This window comes from Oncorhynchus nerka, linkage group LG20, assembly GCF_034236695.1.
Source record: "Oncorhynchus nerka isolate Pitt River linkage group LG20, Oner_Uvic_2.0, whole genome shotgun sequence".
Lineage (NCBI taxonomy): Eukaryota > Metazoa > Chordata > Actinopteri > Salmoniformes > Salmonidae > Oncorhynchus > Oncorhynchus nerka.
Genome location: NC_088415.1, coordinates 61,758,673 through 61,776,849, shown reverse-complemented (window position 1 = coordinate 61,776,849; position 18,177 = coordinate 61,758,673). Strand labels below are relative to the sequence as shown.

The 18,177-nt window shown below is 43.0% G+C and overlaps 1 protein-coding gene across 1 annotated transcript; it reads right to left on the bottom strand.

Annotated features, from left to right (window-relative positions):
• Positions 1 to 3,136: 3,136 nt before the first annotated feature.
• LOC115101754 (leucine-rich repeat-containing protein 52-like) lies at positions 3,137 to 15,073 on the bottom strand. The gene is made up of 2 exons (XM_029621217.2): positions 14,078 to 15,073; positions 3,137 to 7,909 (listed from the first exon to the last, which is right to left on the bottom strand). The coding sequence occupies exons 1-2, from the start codon at positions 14,724 to 14,726 to the stop codon at positions 7,563 to 7,565; spliced, it is 996 nt and encodes a 331-aa protein (XP_029477077.1). The 5' UTR covers positions 14,727 to 15,073; the 3' UTR covers positions 3,137 to 7,562.
• Between the last annotated feature and the right edge of the window lie 3,104 nt (positions 15,074 to 18,177).

Below are 18,177 nucleotides of genomic sequence, written 5' to 3'. Positions count from 1 at the left end.
ACCTTGGTGTGACAGTCTTGTGGGGTCAAAGGTCATGTTCCCAGGGAGGGAGGGAGAAAAACAGAAGGGAGGTATAAAGAGGAGGACAGTAAGTGAGGGAACTTACTGATAGATGTGGGAGCAAGATACACAAGGACATATGGTGAGAGAGCAAGAGAGCGAGACATAAAAAGAAAGGAGTGAAAGTGACAGGTGAAAAAGCGGTGTCGGTGGCCACGAGCCAGAAAAATCACAAAAAGAGAAAGGAAGAAAGAGAGTGAGAACGATAAAGGAGAGAGACAGATTGGAGATAAACTGGGTCAGACAGAACAGACAAAGTGCGGTAAAAGAATTGAAAGACTACGCAAGTATGTTTCAGGCCCTCGACCAGCCATAGCACACAGAAATACCACAGAGCAATTTGCAGATTGCCTGTCTGTTCGAGGCTGCAATATCAATGTGCTGCTCGCTCCTCTGTTGGAGCTTAGCATCTTGTTATCTCACTCTCCCAGACAAGACTATTGGATTAACATAATTGTGGATCAGTCTGGACACCCAGAATACTCTATCCAATATTCCATAATACATTGACAGAGAGGGATAGAGAGTGTGTATATGTGTGTTTGTGTGCATGCGTATGTGTATGTGTATACCCTGGGTCAAAGATGCGTGTAAGTTATTTAGGTGTGAATGAAGCTGCCAGTGTCCCTCTACAGAGGACAGTCAGAGAGACAGATACAGTGGGAGTAACAGTAAGAAGACAGAGGACACACAAGACAAAGCAGGACGCCTCTCCGGGCTGTTCTGTGATGCACAAAGGACACCACAACTCCTCTTGGATCCAATGACCTTTTATTGCTTTGGAAGGGTACAGAGTTGGCAAGCCCTCTCAGGCTGTTGTGCAGTTAAACCACACAGAGGAGCCAACCGCTGCCCTGCCAAGTACAGGCAGGGGCTGATGGTCCACCCTACTACACCAACCAATCAATCAATCATACTGTACATCAGTCATTCGTTTAATTTGATTCATCAACCTGTGCTTGTCAGTTTCCCATTGTTTTGTGCTGTCAGAACAAATAGGTTAGTTAGCAATGACAAAAACAACTTCAGAAAGGTACAAAACAGGTACAGAGCACTCAATATATACCGTCGTATAGGTTTACAATTGTAAAAATAAAAATAAACACTAGAGATGTTCACTTAATATAAGCTACAGTAGTTTTCTTATGTCTAGACCCCAGTTTAAGGTAAATCTATAGTAAAATGTGACTTAATTCTATCCAAGGACTTGGTATAATGAAATGGTTGTATAGTAAGTACCCAATACTTAGTTGGGTAGTCTGTATGGGTGTCTGTGTGTGTGTGTGTTGGGTGGTGGTTGTGGTGGTGGTGGTGGTAAGGCAGTGTAAAGGTGACTCTTGGACCTTGCTGGCCCCATATAAGAACACAAACACGTGGGTCATACCGCCTGTCATACCGTCGCAGCCCATGTGACTAGCTAGCTCAAAGAGACAGCTGTGACTGTGTCTAACTAACCCAGGTCAGCCTGCTCCTTCCTGGATCACATGCTGCCCAACTCCTCACCCACCCAATCAATGAAGCCACAACCACGACCCATGTTTTAAGTGAGAGAAATATTCAGAACCAACATAAACTTACCTCGAAGCTATCTTGGAAGACTCACAAATACCCTGTCCAATGAATGGTAAAGATAGTATGTAGCTGGATTGGGGTCGGAGAGTGTGTGTGTGTGTTTGCGTGCGTGCGTGTTGGAGGGAAAGTGGTTAAAAAGGGAGCGGGGTCGTTGAGTGGTTCATTAAGACAGGGACAGACAAGTGGTCATTCCTTGACATTCCTGCTGGGTCGCAGTGGAGACACGAGTTAGGGTTAGAGAAAGGTATCCTGTTGCAGCACCCTTCCCTACCCTTCCCCTCTCCAGAGCACCTCGTGCCTGCGCGCCCTATTGCCTAACCAGATACCTTACCAGAATGTGATGTACTCATACTGTGGTGAGTATCTGGGATATACTGACTGGTATGTGGTTTAAAGGTCATACACAGACCTTAGACTGAACATGCATAGTGACTGTATATCTGTATATATACACTGTACTGTAGGGACCATGCAGATAGGTACTGTAGTCACATACTATGGCTGTTGTATGACATGCAAGTATAATAGCAACCAGCAACCTGTGGTTGAACATGTGCAGTGAGACATCCAAGTATAGCAGGGTACAGTATGTATTGTATGTACATGAGCAACCTCCAACCTAGACAGGCTGACACTATTCTTTAGTCTGTTGGCACACAGACCCTGTGTGGGTGATTATTAAATGCGGCAGGCGCCACAGGCTAAAATGTCATTTTTTGGTATTGGTCCCTTTAATATTTTCAAAAAGTATCATATTACCGTCATCAAAATGTCACGAATTGTAACCGCTTTAAATGGACATACATCCATCATTTCAAAGCTCACTACATTGAATCACACATCATTTAAATGTCCATTTTATAGAGAATGTTACAAACTGGACTCTATTGGGACATTGACACATTTTGTGTTGTTTTGGCTCTGTACTCCAGCACTTTGGATTTGAAATGATACAGTGAATTCGAGGCTAACGTATTTTCATACCCGCATGGCAGGTAGCCTAGTGGTTAGAGAGTTGGACTTGCAAGGTTGCAAGATCGAATCCCCGAGCTGACAAGGTAAAAATCTGTCTATCTGCCCCTGAACAACCCAGTTAACCCACTGTTCCTAGGCAGTCATTGAAAGTAAGAATTTGATCTTAACTGACTTGCCTAGTTAAATAAAGGTAAAAAAAAATCCATATCAAGTGAACTGTTTTGAAATTACAGCCTTTTTTGTATATAGTCCCCCAATTTGAAGGGACAATAAGTATTGGGATGAGTTCACTTATATGTGTATTAAAGTTGTCAAAAGTGTAGTATTTGGTCACATATTCCTAGCACGCAATGATTACGTCAAGCATGTGACTCTACAAACGTGTTGGATGTATCTGCTGTTTGTTTTGGTTGTGTATCAGATTTTCTGCCCAATATATATATATATATATTATTTTTATATATATATATATATATATATATATATATATATATATATATATATATATATATATATATAAATAAAGGTATTCAATTTGTGTCCACATTCAACTGTGATATGATTAAGGGGGAAAAATACACTTATTGGGGTGTGGTGCCTGGCCTTAGACGCATAAAGCTAGGCAGACTATGTTTCTATGTCACCCCCCCTCAAAAGAAACACACAAACACGCACAAACAAACAAGCACGCTTGCGCATACATTCATGAGTATCGTATTTGAGGGGTACAGCAGTACTATGTTCATTCCACCAACATACACTACATGGCCAAAAGTATGTGCTCGTCAAACATCTCATTCCAAAAGCATGGGCATTAATATGGAGTTGGTTCCCCCTTGGCTGGGATGGCTTTCCACTAGATGTTGGAACATTGCAGCGGAGACTAGCTTCCATTCAGCCACAAGAGCATTAGTGAGGTCGGGCACTGATGTTGGGCCATTAAGACTGGCTCGCAGTCGGCATTCCAATTCATCCCAAAGGTGTTTGATGGGGGTTGAGGTCAGGGCTCTGTGCAGGTCAATCAAGTTCTTCCACACCGATCTCAAGAAACCATTTCTGTATGGACCTCGATTTGTGCATGGGGGCATTGTCATGCTGAAACAGGAAAGGACCTTCCCCAAACTGTTGCCACAAAGTTGTAAGCACAGAATCGTCCAGAATGTCATTGTATGGTGTCGTGTTAACATTTCCCTTCACTGGAACTAAGGGGCCTAGCCCGAACCATGGAAAACAGCCCCAGATTATTATTTCTCCTCCACCAAACCTTACGGTTGGCACTATGCATTCAGGCAGGTAACGTTCCCCTGGCATCCACCAAACCCAGATTCGTCTGTCAGACTGCAGATGGTAAAGCGTGATTCATCACTCCAGAGAAGGCATTTACACTGCTCCAGAGTCCAATGGTGGCGAAGTTCACACCACTAAGATCACCATGCACAACGATTGGCACTGCGCACGGTGATCTTAGGCTAGTTTGCGGCTTTTCGGCCATGGAAACCCATTTCATGAAGCTCCCAACGAACAGTTCTTGTGCTGACGTTGCTTCCAGAGGCACTTTGGAACTCGGTAGTGAGTGCTGCAACCGAGGACAGACGATTTTTACATGCTACGCGTTTCAGGACTTGGCGGTCACGTTCTGTAAGCTGGCGTGCCACTTCAAGCTGAGCCGTTGTTGCTCCTAGACGTTTCCACTTCACAATAACAGCACTTACAGTTGACCGGGGCAGCTCGAGCAGGACAGACATTTGACAAACTGACTTGTTGGAAAGGTGGCATCTTATGATGGTGCCACGTTGAAAGTCACTGAGCTCTTCAGTATGGGACATTCTACTGCCAATGCTTGTCTATGGAGATTGCATGGCTGTGTGCTTGGTTGTATACACCTGTCAGCAATGGGTGTGGCTGATCTAGCCGAATCCACTCATTTGAAGGGGTGTCCACATACTTTTGGCCAGTGTATCTCCTGGTTCAGACTTGCCTGGTGCTGACTAGAAACAGAGTGTCATAGTGTCACTATAAAAGTCATTTAACTGTAATAATAGATCTGCTTTGATCAGGACACCAGCCCAACACTCAACGCTACCTCTCCTATTCCCAGAGAACATGCTCCCAGTCGGTTAGATACATCAGAACAGAAGTTATGACATAAACACTGGCTGTACATTAATGTAGTGCATTAACCTTGGGGGCACCTTGGACCCTAGTCTATCTCTGTAACACCCATGTGCATCACCTCCTAGTGTGTGTGTGTGTGTGTGTGTGGGGAGGGGTGACAAACTGACTTAGGTGCACCAAGTTTGTCTCATATTGGCTTCTCTGTCAGTCATGTAACTTTATTCCCTCTCACACCACCTCTCCAGCTGATCAATCCTTTGTGTAGTGGATATGTCCTCGGACAGCCCCTCAGAGCCAGTGTAATCTAGCCGCAGCCTTTCCTTATTCCCTCTCACACCACCTCTCCAGCTGATCAATCCTTTGTGTAGTGGATATGTCCTCGGACAGCCCCTCAGAGCCAGTGTAATCTAGCCGCAGCCTTTCCTTAGGGCAGCTGTTGTTGTTGGGGTGAATGAGGAGACTCACCTAAGTTTATAACAGTCAAGAGTCAGGATCACCGTCAAGAGTGCAGCCGGAAGACCGACAGGACAGATAGGGAGTGCAGTGAGTGTTGATCCATGTGATCTGAATATAGCTTTAAAAAGAAGCCAGTGAATGATAGATGGTCAGTAGTATTCTGAGGGGTACGGATTAGATTAAAGCAACTGTGCCAAAGCAGGCCTAGTACTGTGATTCATAATAATCATTCTGATTCACAGTAGTGTTTTGTGCTATTGCTGTAGAAATAGTTCCGTACTTCAATAAGGCTTTTGGTGCAGTCAGTGTATGTGGAGACAGCTAGGGTGGATGGGACTCTGTGCATTGTACTAACCAGGGACAGCAGGGACACTGGAAATCAATTATCACATTCCGTGTTGACCTGGCCCCACTGAGAGGCCAGCCAGAAAAGCAACAGCATGCTGGGTTAAAGCCAAGTCCATCAGCAGACAGGGCTCTACTTGGGTAATAGTAAAGGGTCAAACTCCCAACACACACACACACACTCTCACACAGGACCAGAGAGGAACAGGGGCCTCATTTATCTGTCATGAGTTAATGTCTCACTAAATAAATCAAAGGCATACAACACTGTATTTTTGTGTTCTCGTGAACGAGCGTTTACAACCCTGTCTGGAAAACGCCCTCCATTCACCTTTTATGATAACACAAATGCCTTTGCTGTATGATTTGGAGATGTTGGAACTGAGCCACAATAGTTCCTAAAACTAAGCGCAACGGAAATGTAATCACATTTCTGTAGAGGTGTGGGCAGAATGTATTCATCTTTTGCAGTGACTTTTTCAAACTAACATTGCATGCGCCTATAGCGGGTACCAAACACTGGCCGCCACGCATTCTGTAAGATTGAATGTCTATTCGAGCAATTTAAAAGCAAATGCTACAGCCCACACTTTTATGCAGAAGACAAATTGTTGTTCAACATTTTGTTAAATCAATACATGATTCTGTTTCTATCTCCTGCCTTGGCAAAGGCTCTGAGATGAAATAGGCTGTGATGTCACACTCCTGATAAATGGTATTTGTTGTGTTGCGGTCATAAACCAGTCAGGACATCAACCAGTCATGACATAAACCAGTCATGTCAGAAAAGGAGAGATGTCCTGCAATATGACTATGATTAGGCCTATATAATAAAACCATTAGGAACACCTGCTCTTTCCATGACACAGACTGACCAGGTGAATCCATGTGAAAGCTATGATCCCTTATTGATGTCACTTGTTAAATCCACTTAGATCAGTGTAGACTCCAGCCACTTTAATAATGGGAATTGATGGGAAATTATGTAAAATATATCACTAGCCACTTTAAACAATGCTACATTATTCATCTCATATGTATATGTATATACTGTACTCTATATCATCTACTGCATCTTTATGTAATACATGTATCACTAGCCACTTTAACTATGCCACTTTGTTTACATACTCATCTCATATGTATATACTGCACTCAATACCATCTACTGTATCTTGCCTATGCCGCTCTGTACCATCACTCACTCATATATCTTTATGTACAGATTCTTATCCCCTTACACTTGTGTCTATAAGGTAGTAGTTTTGGAATTGTTAGCTAGATTACTTGTTGGTTATTACTGTATTGTCGGAACTAGAACCACAAGCATTTTGCTACCCTCGCATTAACATCTGCTAACCATGTGTATGTGACAAATAAAATTGGATTTGATTTGATGAAGGGGAGGAGACAGGTTAAAGAAGGATTTTTAAGACTTGAACCATTGTGACGGATTATGTATGTGTGCCATTCAGAGCTTGAATGGCACACATACACATGGCACACATACACATTAAGTGCCTTTGAACGGGGTATGGTGGTAGGTGCCAGGCGCAGCGGTTTGTGTCAAGAACTGCAACGCTGCTGGGTTTTTCACGCTCAACAGTGTCCCGTGTGTATCAATAATGGTAAACCACCCGAAGGACATCCAGCCAACTTGACACAACTGTGGAAAGCATTGGAGTCAACATGGGCCAGCGTCCCTATGGAACACTTTCAACACCTTGTAGAGTCTATGTCCCGACGAACTGAGGCTGTTCTGAGGGCCAAAGGGGGTGCAACTCAATATCAGGAAGGTGTTCCTAATGTTTTGTACATTCAGTGTGTATGACTATGACCATTCAACTCTCAATCTCAATGAAAGTCAGGCACATCTATGTGTTGTCTCTCATTTGTCTTTTACAAGGGAGTCAATAGAAATCCCAGTGTGCTCTACTTTGAAGTTTCTTCTTAATCTCTGCCATCCTATGACATCACAGGTTTTGTAGTTCTGTGGGTTCCGAGGCACAGCCGGAAGGGGGGGGGGCTACAGGGAGGAGTCAAACCACTATGTGACCAGTGTTTTTCAAACCTCCATTGCCATGTGGATTTGCATCGTGACGATCCCCGCTCCCCGTGCCAGGTCCTGCGCCCTGCTCCACCTCGTCCTCTGGGTCCATCTGCTCGCTCTTCTTCTTGACGTAGCGTTCGTACAGCACCATGACCACCCCGATGGCCCACGCCGACACCGTGCCCGCCGCGAAGATGACGAAGCCGATGGCGATGAAGAACAGGTAGTCCCACGATCCCAGGCCCTGGTGGCACCGTGACCGCAGCTGCAGCCCCAGCTCACCCAAACGCTGCCCCCGCAGGTCAGGAGGACCACCACACGCCGTCTGGCCCTCGTCTGGAAGAGAGAACACAGCACAGGTGGGGGTTAATGACATTACTTACGTAAGTCATACTGAAACTTGCATTGGAGACACAGCACTAAAAGCCTATCACTAGCTGTAATGATTAGAGGTTTTCTTAGGCATGTCACCTGACCAGTAAAAACTCTGGGTCCTAGTCATAGGCTACAGTAGTGCAGACTGTTTTTCCTGGTCAGGTCACATGACCAGGAAAGAGTGTGGGCCCTAGTAGTCATAGCAATTAGTACTGAGCCCATACAGTATTACCAAAACAAGAACAACTAACTGACACCATTATTATGCTCAATTCCCTAACCTTAACTTGAGAATAACTCTTAGGACTAGGCCTGCCAAGGTTAAGACAACAGTAGTAGTTGGTTTTTCTCTATAAAAGCTGATGTGGGAAATACTCTAAGTCAGACGCATTAGTCAGCACACTGCGTACACATAATAATGATGAACATGTTCTTTGAAGTGTTGCCAGTGTTGGGGAGCGCGTTGGTTACCCACCCAGGGAAGGTGATATCAATATTATAATTCATCAAATCGAGATCTCTGGCCTGTTGAATAATTCACACACATTACATTATATAGTTTTACATAACATTCATGAGAGATGGATAACACACACACACACACTCCCTACTGAAATATCTTTCCATTTGCAGCTATAATAAAAACTACCATGTAAGAAAACAGTACCTGCTAAATCATTTTCTATTGCTACATATTGCTCCACTGTTGGACATAGAAGCATGAGCATTTCGCTGCCCCTGCGACAGCATCTGCAAAACTGTGTGCGGGACCAATAAATGTTGATTTGTTTCCCTTGTCAGAAAATAACCGAACAGGAGTGACAGCCCGCTATTGGTGTGTTGTCACGTCGGTATTGCATCACACCAAGTTCAAGGCATTTGAATAATTCAAGTGCATTTCAGCCCCTCTGGATTTCACTGGGTATATTCTCTGTCTTTTGTGTCTGACTGGTATGGTAGTTAGCATGGCTTTTCATCTTCTAAGCTGCCTGGCACCAACAGGCTCCTAGTTGGATCATGACTAAGCCCCTCACTCACTCAGAATTCGTGAATCTCAATAGAAAAAGGGGATGTTTGTTTTGAATGTGAGAACAGGGAACTGCTGTTCTGTAGCTTCAACACTGACAGGTGACACCTATTGTACGGGGGGGGGGGGGAGAGGAAATGTTTGTGTTTTGGGATGCATTAGTTTGATTTAGTTGGTCTAATAACAGATGCTATCGATCTAATGATGCTAATACTGTGTGTGTGGCTGCCTGGGTATCATCTAAAAGTCCCCGTTTGTTAGGGGTAATATTTCGGAAGAAGAAAAAAGCCTGGAATGTGCTTGCAATACTCATAGTGTTGGAGAATTTCAAAGGACACGCTTTAATTTGCTTTTGTGTTCGCAGCTTTTTGTGTTGGGGGGGGGGGATCTCTCTCGGGATGAGATCAAACGACTTTAGCTTTTTCTGCCTGGCTGGCTGGATGACTGGCTGGCTCGCTGACTGGCTGGCTCTGCTCTGTTCTGTATTCTGTGTTTCATGCCAGCAGACTTTGTTCGGGCTTATTTTGCCCAACAGAACCTGTGCAGGCAGGCTTTGTCCATACATTGTGCATGTACAGTATGGACTTTTTGAGGAAATGGAGACATGCAGTATGTTGTGCTAGTTTCACTTTAGAGACCTTTCAAATCCTTAAGTACAAATCTGAATGGAGCTACAGACAATGATATGTACTGAAACAGAATAGCACAAGGGAAGGGCCATAATATATCCGATTTACATCAAATGAATACTTAAGTGTTCCATTGTGGAAATCCACACCATATATTCTTGATTTGCCATAGCCTACACCACAACTGAACCTTTGCTCTCCGTCTTTGATTGTTTAATTAAAGGCAGGGCAGATGCATGACCCAGTAAATAAGGGAGTACATAACTACCAATGGAGTTAGGGATAAGGGATAACAACAGAGACAGGCCGAGATTTCCTGTTGCCTCCAAAGACATTCCATTTTGTCTTCAGATGCCCTGAGAGTTTAGAAACAAATATAGCAGCACAGATGTGTGACACACACAGCACTACACTTGGAACTGTCCTCTGACCTAGCTAGCCTCAGACCTCCTGACACCACTACAGTAGCACTCCTTTCAATAATACAACACGCTACCCTCCTCTTCCCAGTGAACATGAAGTACTCCTTCCACTTCCTCTACTTAGCTAGAGTTCATTCTCTCCCCAAGGCATGGAAGCCCCCGGGCCACACTCTCACCCCCCTTTGTGGCCGACATCAAAGGAGAGGCTTCCTCTCCCCATCCCGTCCGCACACAACGCTATTCCTAGCGTCTCTCCGTATATAACTACTAACTACAGGCAGTATGCTAATCTTCGGGAGGCGAGACAGCAGTGGAGAATCTGTTAGTTGCTTCTGTGAGTTTTTCTTCCCTTCTTCCTTCTGCATTATTTCTAAGCTGCTGAGAGAAGGACAGGCGGTGCCTCTCAGAACAGGTGAGATCCAGGCGGCTGATGGTGACGATCAAAAACACAGCATCTCTATACACCTTCTGTCCTTCTGCTTTATACAGTACCCCGTCCCCCCCCCCCCGTCCCCTGTGTGCGTGTGTGTGTTCTCCCTTTCTGGGAGCTGTGACTGGAAGGGACTCCGCTCCAAATGAAAGCAGACAAAGGAAATAAGCAGCAAGTAGAAGAGCTCTTACAGGACTAGTTTAGGATTCTGCCTGAGCTGCAGAGGAGAGGAAGACAAGCTGGTCTGTGTGCGCATTTGATGGGGGATGCCTGTTAGTAAGTGTATCATGGTGTGACAGGCTCTTGTTCAGCGAGATGCACTATCAATACAGTTGAAGTCGGAAGTTTACATACACATAGGTTGGAGTCATTAAAACTCGTTTTTTTTAACCACTCCACAAATGTCTTGTTAAGAAACTATAGTTTTGGGAAGTCGGTTAGGACATCTACTTTGTGCATGACACAAGTCATTTTTCCAACAATTGTTTACAGACAGATTATTTAATTTATAATTCACTGTATCACAATTCCAATGGGTCAGAAGTTTACATACCCTAAGTTTACTGTGCCTTTAAACAGCTTGATAAATTCCAGAAAATTATGTCATGGCTTTAGAAGCTTCTGATAGGCTAATTGACATCATTTGAGTCAATTGGAGGTGTACCTGTGGATGTATTTCAAGGCCTACTTTCAAACTCAGTGCCTCTTTGCTTGACATCAAGGTGGGAAAAAAAAATCTGCCAAGACCTCAGAAAAAAAATTGTAGACCTCCACAAGTCTGGGTCATCCTTGGGAGCAATTTCCAAACGCTTGAAGGTACCACGTTCATCTGTACAAACAATAGTATGCAAGTATAAACACCATGGGACCACGCAGCTGTCATAACGCTCTGGAAGGAGACTGACTGGTGCTGACTGGTGCACTTCAAAAAATAGATGGCTTCATGAGAAAGGAAAATTATGTGGATATATTGAAGCAACATCTAAAGACATCAGTCAGGAAGTTAAAGCTTGGTTGCAAATGGGTCTTCCAAATGGACAATGACCCCAAGCATACTTCCAAAGTTGTGCCAAAATGGCTTAAGGACAACAAAGTCTAGGTATTGGAGTGGCCATCACCAAGCCCTGACCTCAATCCTATAGAAAATGTGTGGGCAGAACTGAAAAAGCATGTGCAAGCGAGGAGGCCTACAAACCTGACTCAGTTACACCCGCTCTGTCAGGAGGAATGGGCCAAAATTCACCCAACTTATTTTGGGAAGCTTGTGGAGGGCTACCCGAAAGGTTTGACCCAAGTTAAACAATTTAAAGGCAATGCTACCAAATACTATTGAGTGTATGTCAACTTCTGACCCACTGGGAATGTGATGAAAGAAATAAAAGCTAAAATAAAAAATTCTCTCTACTATTATTCTGACATTTCACATTCTTAAAATAAAGTGGTGATCTTAACTGACCTAAGACAGAGCATTTTTACTAGGACTAAATGTCAAGAGTTGTGAAAAACTGAGTTTAAATGTATTTGGCTAAGGTGTATATAAACTTCCGACTTCAACTGTAGCTACCCTTTTAAGTATTGCTACATCCCAAAAAAGCAGGGAATACCACTCCAAACTGAACAAAGCCAAAATCTGATGTACAGTACATTAGTTTGTCAAGATACAAGAATACAACAGAAAAATAATAAATTCTTATTCAAAACAAATGTTGTTGCATAGTGTAACCGACTGGATTTTAACCCAAGTCTATCGCGCACAACAAGACTGTTAGTCCACTGAGCTAAAGGCCTAAGGCACTAACTGAAGTGTTCAAGTCTAAGGCAAGGTTACTGATCACATGAGTGTGGTTCCATGAGGCACGTTCGTTACATATAGGCATATACACAGAGTATACCAAACATTAAGACATTAACACATCCCTCCCCTCTTTTGCCCTCAGAACAGCCTCAACTGGACGGGGCATGGACTCTACAAGGTGTCGAAAGCGTTCCACAGGGATGCTGGCCCGTGTTGACTCCAATGCTTTCCACAGTCGTGTCAAGTTGGCTGGATGTCATTTGGGTGGTGGACCCTTCTTGATACACACAGGAAACTGTTGAGTGTGGAAAACCCCAGCAGCGTTGCAGTTCTTGCAACAAACCGGTGCGCCTGGCACCTACTACCATACCCCGTTCAAAGGCACTCACCCGCTGAATGGCACACATGCACGTCTCAATTGTCTCGAGGCTTAAAAATTATTCTTTAACCTGTATACATCCCCTTCATCTACACTGATTGAAGTGGATTGAACAAGTGATATCAATAAGGGATCGTAGCTTTCTCCTGGATTCATCTGGTCAGTCTGTGTCAATGAAAGAGGAGGCGTTCATGTTTGGTATACTCAGTGTAGTTTGTTGATTGAAGTGTTTCCGGTTGGTGGGGCATGTGCAGATGGACCCAGGCAGAGATTCACTGGTCATTTCACGTCTCGACACTGTGGGTTTTGGGATTAAGCCTTAATTGCGTGTTATTTGATCGTCTACAATTGCTGTTTCAAAACGTATCCTAGGCCCCGTGACGCAGGCAACCGCGCATGAAATGTATGCAGTAAAGGAATACAGGTAACTGCCAAAATAAAGGAAACACCAACATAAAGTGTCTTAATAGGGGGTTGGTCCACCACGAGCCAGAACAGCTTCCATGTGCATTGGCATAGATTCTACAAGTGTCTGCAAACTCTACTGGAGGGATGCGACACCTTTCTTCCCCGAGAAATTCCATAATTTGGTGTTTTGTTGATGGTGGTGGAAAAATGCTGTCTCAGGCATCGCTCCAGAATCTCCCACAAGTGTTAGATTGGGTTGAGATCTGGTGACTGAGACACACACACACACACACACACACTTTAAAACCCCCTATGCTCATTTGAGACCCCTCTTTCAAACTCACTGAGATCTATTTTTTTAGCCATGGTAGCCAAAATAATGTGCAACTGGGCATTTTTATACATGACCCTAAGCTTTATAACTGTCTTAAATGTCTTAATGTTGAGGTGTAGCAGACCTCATTCATGAACTCATAATGAAACACGTAACACGCATCCAGAATGCACTTTGTGCACCAAACAAGATCAGGCTTAGAGTCCTGAAGAAGAACCCACTGAAGAACCTGAGATTTTCCCATAAATCAGCATCTTATTTCTAAACTGCTGAGACAAGGACAGATGGTACCTCTCAAAACAGGTGAGATCCAGACGGCTGATAGTGACGATCAAAGGGACTGAGCTGATAGCTTAAAACACAGCATGTGGTTGTGAAAGTGAAGTGCTTTCAGTGAGCATTTCAGGAGTGTGAACACCCTAAAACAAGTAAATAAGTAAATCAAATCAATGATGAGAGAACAGTCAGATTAACTGATAATGGACACAGACATGGTGGTGTAGCAGGAAGATTGGCTTGCTGTGAACTAAGAGGTTGCGAGCTCAAATCCCAGGAAAGGACAAGCTGAAAAATGATTACTGTATAAATGAACATGCACAATGTCAATTGTTGGTCAAATATGTAACCACAAAGAATAGATCAAATGTCATAGTTACATATTGTCTCTGGATGTGTATTTCTCTCTGAAAGTGCATACAGTTTTACCTTGAAACTTGAATCCCTCAACGTGGATCCAAAGACAGAGGTCTTCATTGTCGCAGTCGCAGCTCCAGGGGTTCCCGCTGAGGCCGACAGAGCGCAGGGTGGGCAGCCCGATGAGAGAGCTGATGTTGAGCACCGTCAGGTTGTTTCTACTAACGTCCAGCACCTGCAGCGCCGAGTTCTCCGCGAAACTGTCTGGGTGAATGTCCCACAGGCCGGGGTTGTCCGTCATCCTCAGCATCACGAGGCTGGACAGCGGCCCGAACGTCCTGTCCTCTATCCGCGTCAAGGTGTTGAAGGACAAATCCAGGTAAGCAAGTTTCCGCAGGTTACCGAATGTGGACTCCGAAATCTCCGTCAGTGAATTGTTGCTACAGTCCAAATACACCAAGTCCGACAGGTAGTTGAGCTGAAGCGGCGGTAGCTCAATGATGCGGTTGTTGGAGATGATGAGCTGCCTCGTGGAGAGTGGCATTTCGGTGGGGAAGGTGGTGAGGTGCTGCCCGGCGCACTGGACCACCAGCTGGTCATCGCACACGCAGCGTGCCGGGCATCCCGCCGTCAGAGCCGGGGACGGGGCCACCCCCATGACGAGGATCAGCAGAATGATGAGCCGCAAGGATTGCGCGCTGGGCTGCGGGGCAAGACGCATGACACCGCCAAGGGCTTCATCAATTCCGTTTGAACAAACCACCCACTGGGGACAGACGTCAGTTCAACGTCTAGTTTTGATTTACATTTGTTTGGTAATTGAAATCCACAAAAAAGTTACCATGTCATTCGATTAAGGTTAAAAGTTGGATGAAAAAAATACGAAATCCCCTTATGTTGATGACATTTGGCAAATCCAATCAGTTTTCCACGTTGATTCAAAGTCATCACATATAATTTTATGGTTGAAATGACATGGAAACAACGTTGATTCAACCAGTTTTTGCCCAGTGGGCACGCCGTCGCATTCTTAATTGATAGCATATGTCCTCTGCCTGTTATCAGTTAATGCTATTAACCAGGCCTATTTAAAATTATCATCCAATTATAGTTACCTGATATTGAGGTTTGTTGTTTGCCACTTGTCCTCGCAAGTTGTCATTGTAGTTCATTCCGAGAGTCGCCTCAGGTTTGGGTTTTCGTGCGTATTCATTATAGTGGGCATGCAGGACTCAAGACGCCCGAGCTCTCCACTCAGTTCCAATTCTCTGGTATTCGATTTGGTCGATTAGAACATTTTTCCTCCAGTATCAATCATTTTTTGCGTAACAACTGCCATTTGAACTCACTATGCAGGAGAGTTCATTGGAGCGTCGTAGCCAAGTGTTATAATGGTATTTTGGTCTCCTGCAAGTGTGGTGGAGTGACTGCCTTCTCTGAAACTGAGCAACGAATGAGAAGGTGGGCGATTTGGTGTGCTCACTGCTCACGCGTTGCATTGAGTGTGTGGGGAGAGAGAGGAGCTCAAGGAAGCATAAACAACTGGAGTCAAGCTGTCACAAAAGCTAGAAGAGGCTACCTAATTCTACCAATGTACCCAAAGCGTTCTAGAAATAGAATGCCTAAGTTGTAGCCAATTGTGACACTATAACGACCCAACATAATACTCTATTTATCTCAGTTTAATAATGATAATAATTCATTACATTTGTCAAGCGCTTTTCTCAAATCCCAGGTTCAACAAGAAAAATAGGGTTCTGGGGGTAACTAGCCCTTCTAAGCACAATGTCTAATTGCTGACACAAAAAAGCAACAGTTGGAGAAAAAAAATGGTATGTGGATGAAGGTCATTCTCAGGTGACTAAACCATAAAGGGAAATAAATGGCTACAGTTGACACTTGAGTTATTTCATGAAAGGTTGTTTTTAGAAAAGGGGCATTTTTAAAGTACTGGGGTAACTATAACCCCCCCATGGGGTAAATTGCATAGGGTTTAAGATTATGGCATAGGGTTCAAATCCATTTAATCTGTTTTATTTAGAAATTCTTTAGTAAGTCATACTTAAAAGCTAAGTCTATTTGTCCTGTTTTAATAATTTAAATAAAATATGGGGGGAAATGGTGTTGCACATGTCACCATTCATATCCGCACTATGAGGACATTGATTGTCTTTGTTGTTTCTTTTCTATACAATAAATTATGTACAATTGCACTAAATATTATTTGAGTAATGCAATATTTTAAATCCCAGCGGTCTTCAAAATGACATTCAGAAGCAAAAGGTTTTCAATAGTTGTTTATAATTGGGCTCCTGAGTGGCACTGCATCTCCGTGCTAAAGGTGTCCCTACAGACACACTGATTCGAATCCAGGCTGTTTAACAACTGGCGGTGATTGGGAGGCGCACAATTGGCCCAACGTCGTCCGGGGTAAGCCGTCATTGTAAATAATAATTTGTTCTTAACTGACTAGCCTAGTTAAATAAAGGAAGAAAAAAAAGTATTAATTGGAATGGAATATATAATTTAATAACAATGACTTAACTAATTAATTCAGTGTAACATTTATGTGACAACTCTCTTATGCTCTGCTAATTTGTAAATACGTCACAAATAAAACCATCCCCAGTCAAATTGGGGCCCACCTCCACTGCTCACACCTAATCTAGTCCCCACCTGAGAGAAGCCAATTGAAAAGCTCTTTCTTAAAAACGTAGCTAGCTATCAAGCTATATGACATACAATTCTGTGTAAAATAGCTAAAAGGCTATAAAATAACATTAACTGTAAAGCTATCAGTCACTAGTGGAAACATTTACAACTGCAATTAAGTTACGTTATCTTTTTCATGTGTTTTACCTCAGACAATCTGGTAATAAGGTTGCTAGCTAGCCCTCCTAGCAGTTTATGCTAACTAGCTAGCTGGCTAGCATTTACTGCTAGTGAAGTTGCTAGCTAGCAAGTAAGCATTAACTAGCACTAACGGTGCCAGTCATTGTCGAAATGACAAATAGAAACATTCATAACCATAAAGGGGTAGCTAGCCCCCAGGGTCCTAGTAGGGGGGCGAGTTTCCCACAAAACACTCATGCAACAAATTGCTACTTTACTCAAAAAGTATACATTTTTTCTGTCTAAACAAGTGAATTATTTATCTTAAGGCTTTCATACTTTTATATATATATATAATATATATTTAAATATATATATATAGATCTAACTTCATTGGCATATATCTACAACATATATCAACTTCAAAATACATCAACTTACTACAAAATCGTTTTGTTGAAAGTTGTGCTAACATAATTGCAAAAGGGTTTTCTAATGATCAATTAGCCTTTTGAAATGATAAACTTGGATTAGCTAACACAACGTGCCATTGGAACACAGGAGTGATGGTTGCTGATAATGGACATCTGTGTGCCTATGTAGATATTCCATAAAAAAATCAGCTGTTTCCAGCTACAATAGTCATTTACAACATTAACAATGTCTACACTGTATTTCGGATCAAGTTGATGTTATTTTAATGGACAAAACATGTGTTTTTCTTTAAAAAACAAGGACATTTCTAAGTGACCCCAAACTTTTGAACGGGAGTGTATGTCCCTGCTTCAAAAAGAACAAAGAGGCATCAAAAATATTAGTGCATTTATTCACACTTCTCATAAGGGGATAGTCACAATCCTTTCAAGACCAGTCTCAAAGCTTCTGCCATTCAGAAAGTGTACTTTGGCTGCTGTTTACGTTTACTGAGAATATAGTGCCATCTAGTGTGGTAGTATTGTTAAATCACTACCTCTTGTAAAACAGGATTCCATTCCCTTTGATCAACAGATAGAATGCACATTGAATGTATGTATTCAGTTGTTTACATTTTATATTGAGAATAATTAAGAATACAATTAGGAATTAGAATACTAAAATGGACATGAAAGTTCTTATCACAGTATAACATGTCAGCATTTTGGTCAGAGACTTGGTCACCCATGGTCACCCAGTGGTGTGATGAGGTATTGTGTAAAACAAAGAATTTTAACATAATCATCATAGCCTACTGTGCAGATCAGCTAGATTCGTAGCCAGTTTAAGTGGAAAGATTCCAATAATTTTTCAAATTAAATGCCAATATGGCAACATTCCATATAAACAATGGAGTCAATCAGTAC

Coding starts and splice junctions, on each gene's coding strand:
- LOC115101754 (XM_029621217.2), bottom strand. CDS start 14,726: ATGCGTCTTGCCCCGCAGCCCAGCGCGCAATCCTTGCGGCTCATCATT. Junction 7,910..14,077: donor TGAGGGATTCAAGTTTCAAG/GTAAAACTGTAT, acceptor TCTCTCTTCCAG/ACGAGGGCCAGACGGCGTGT.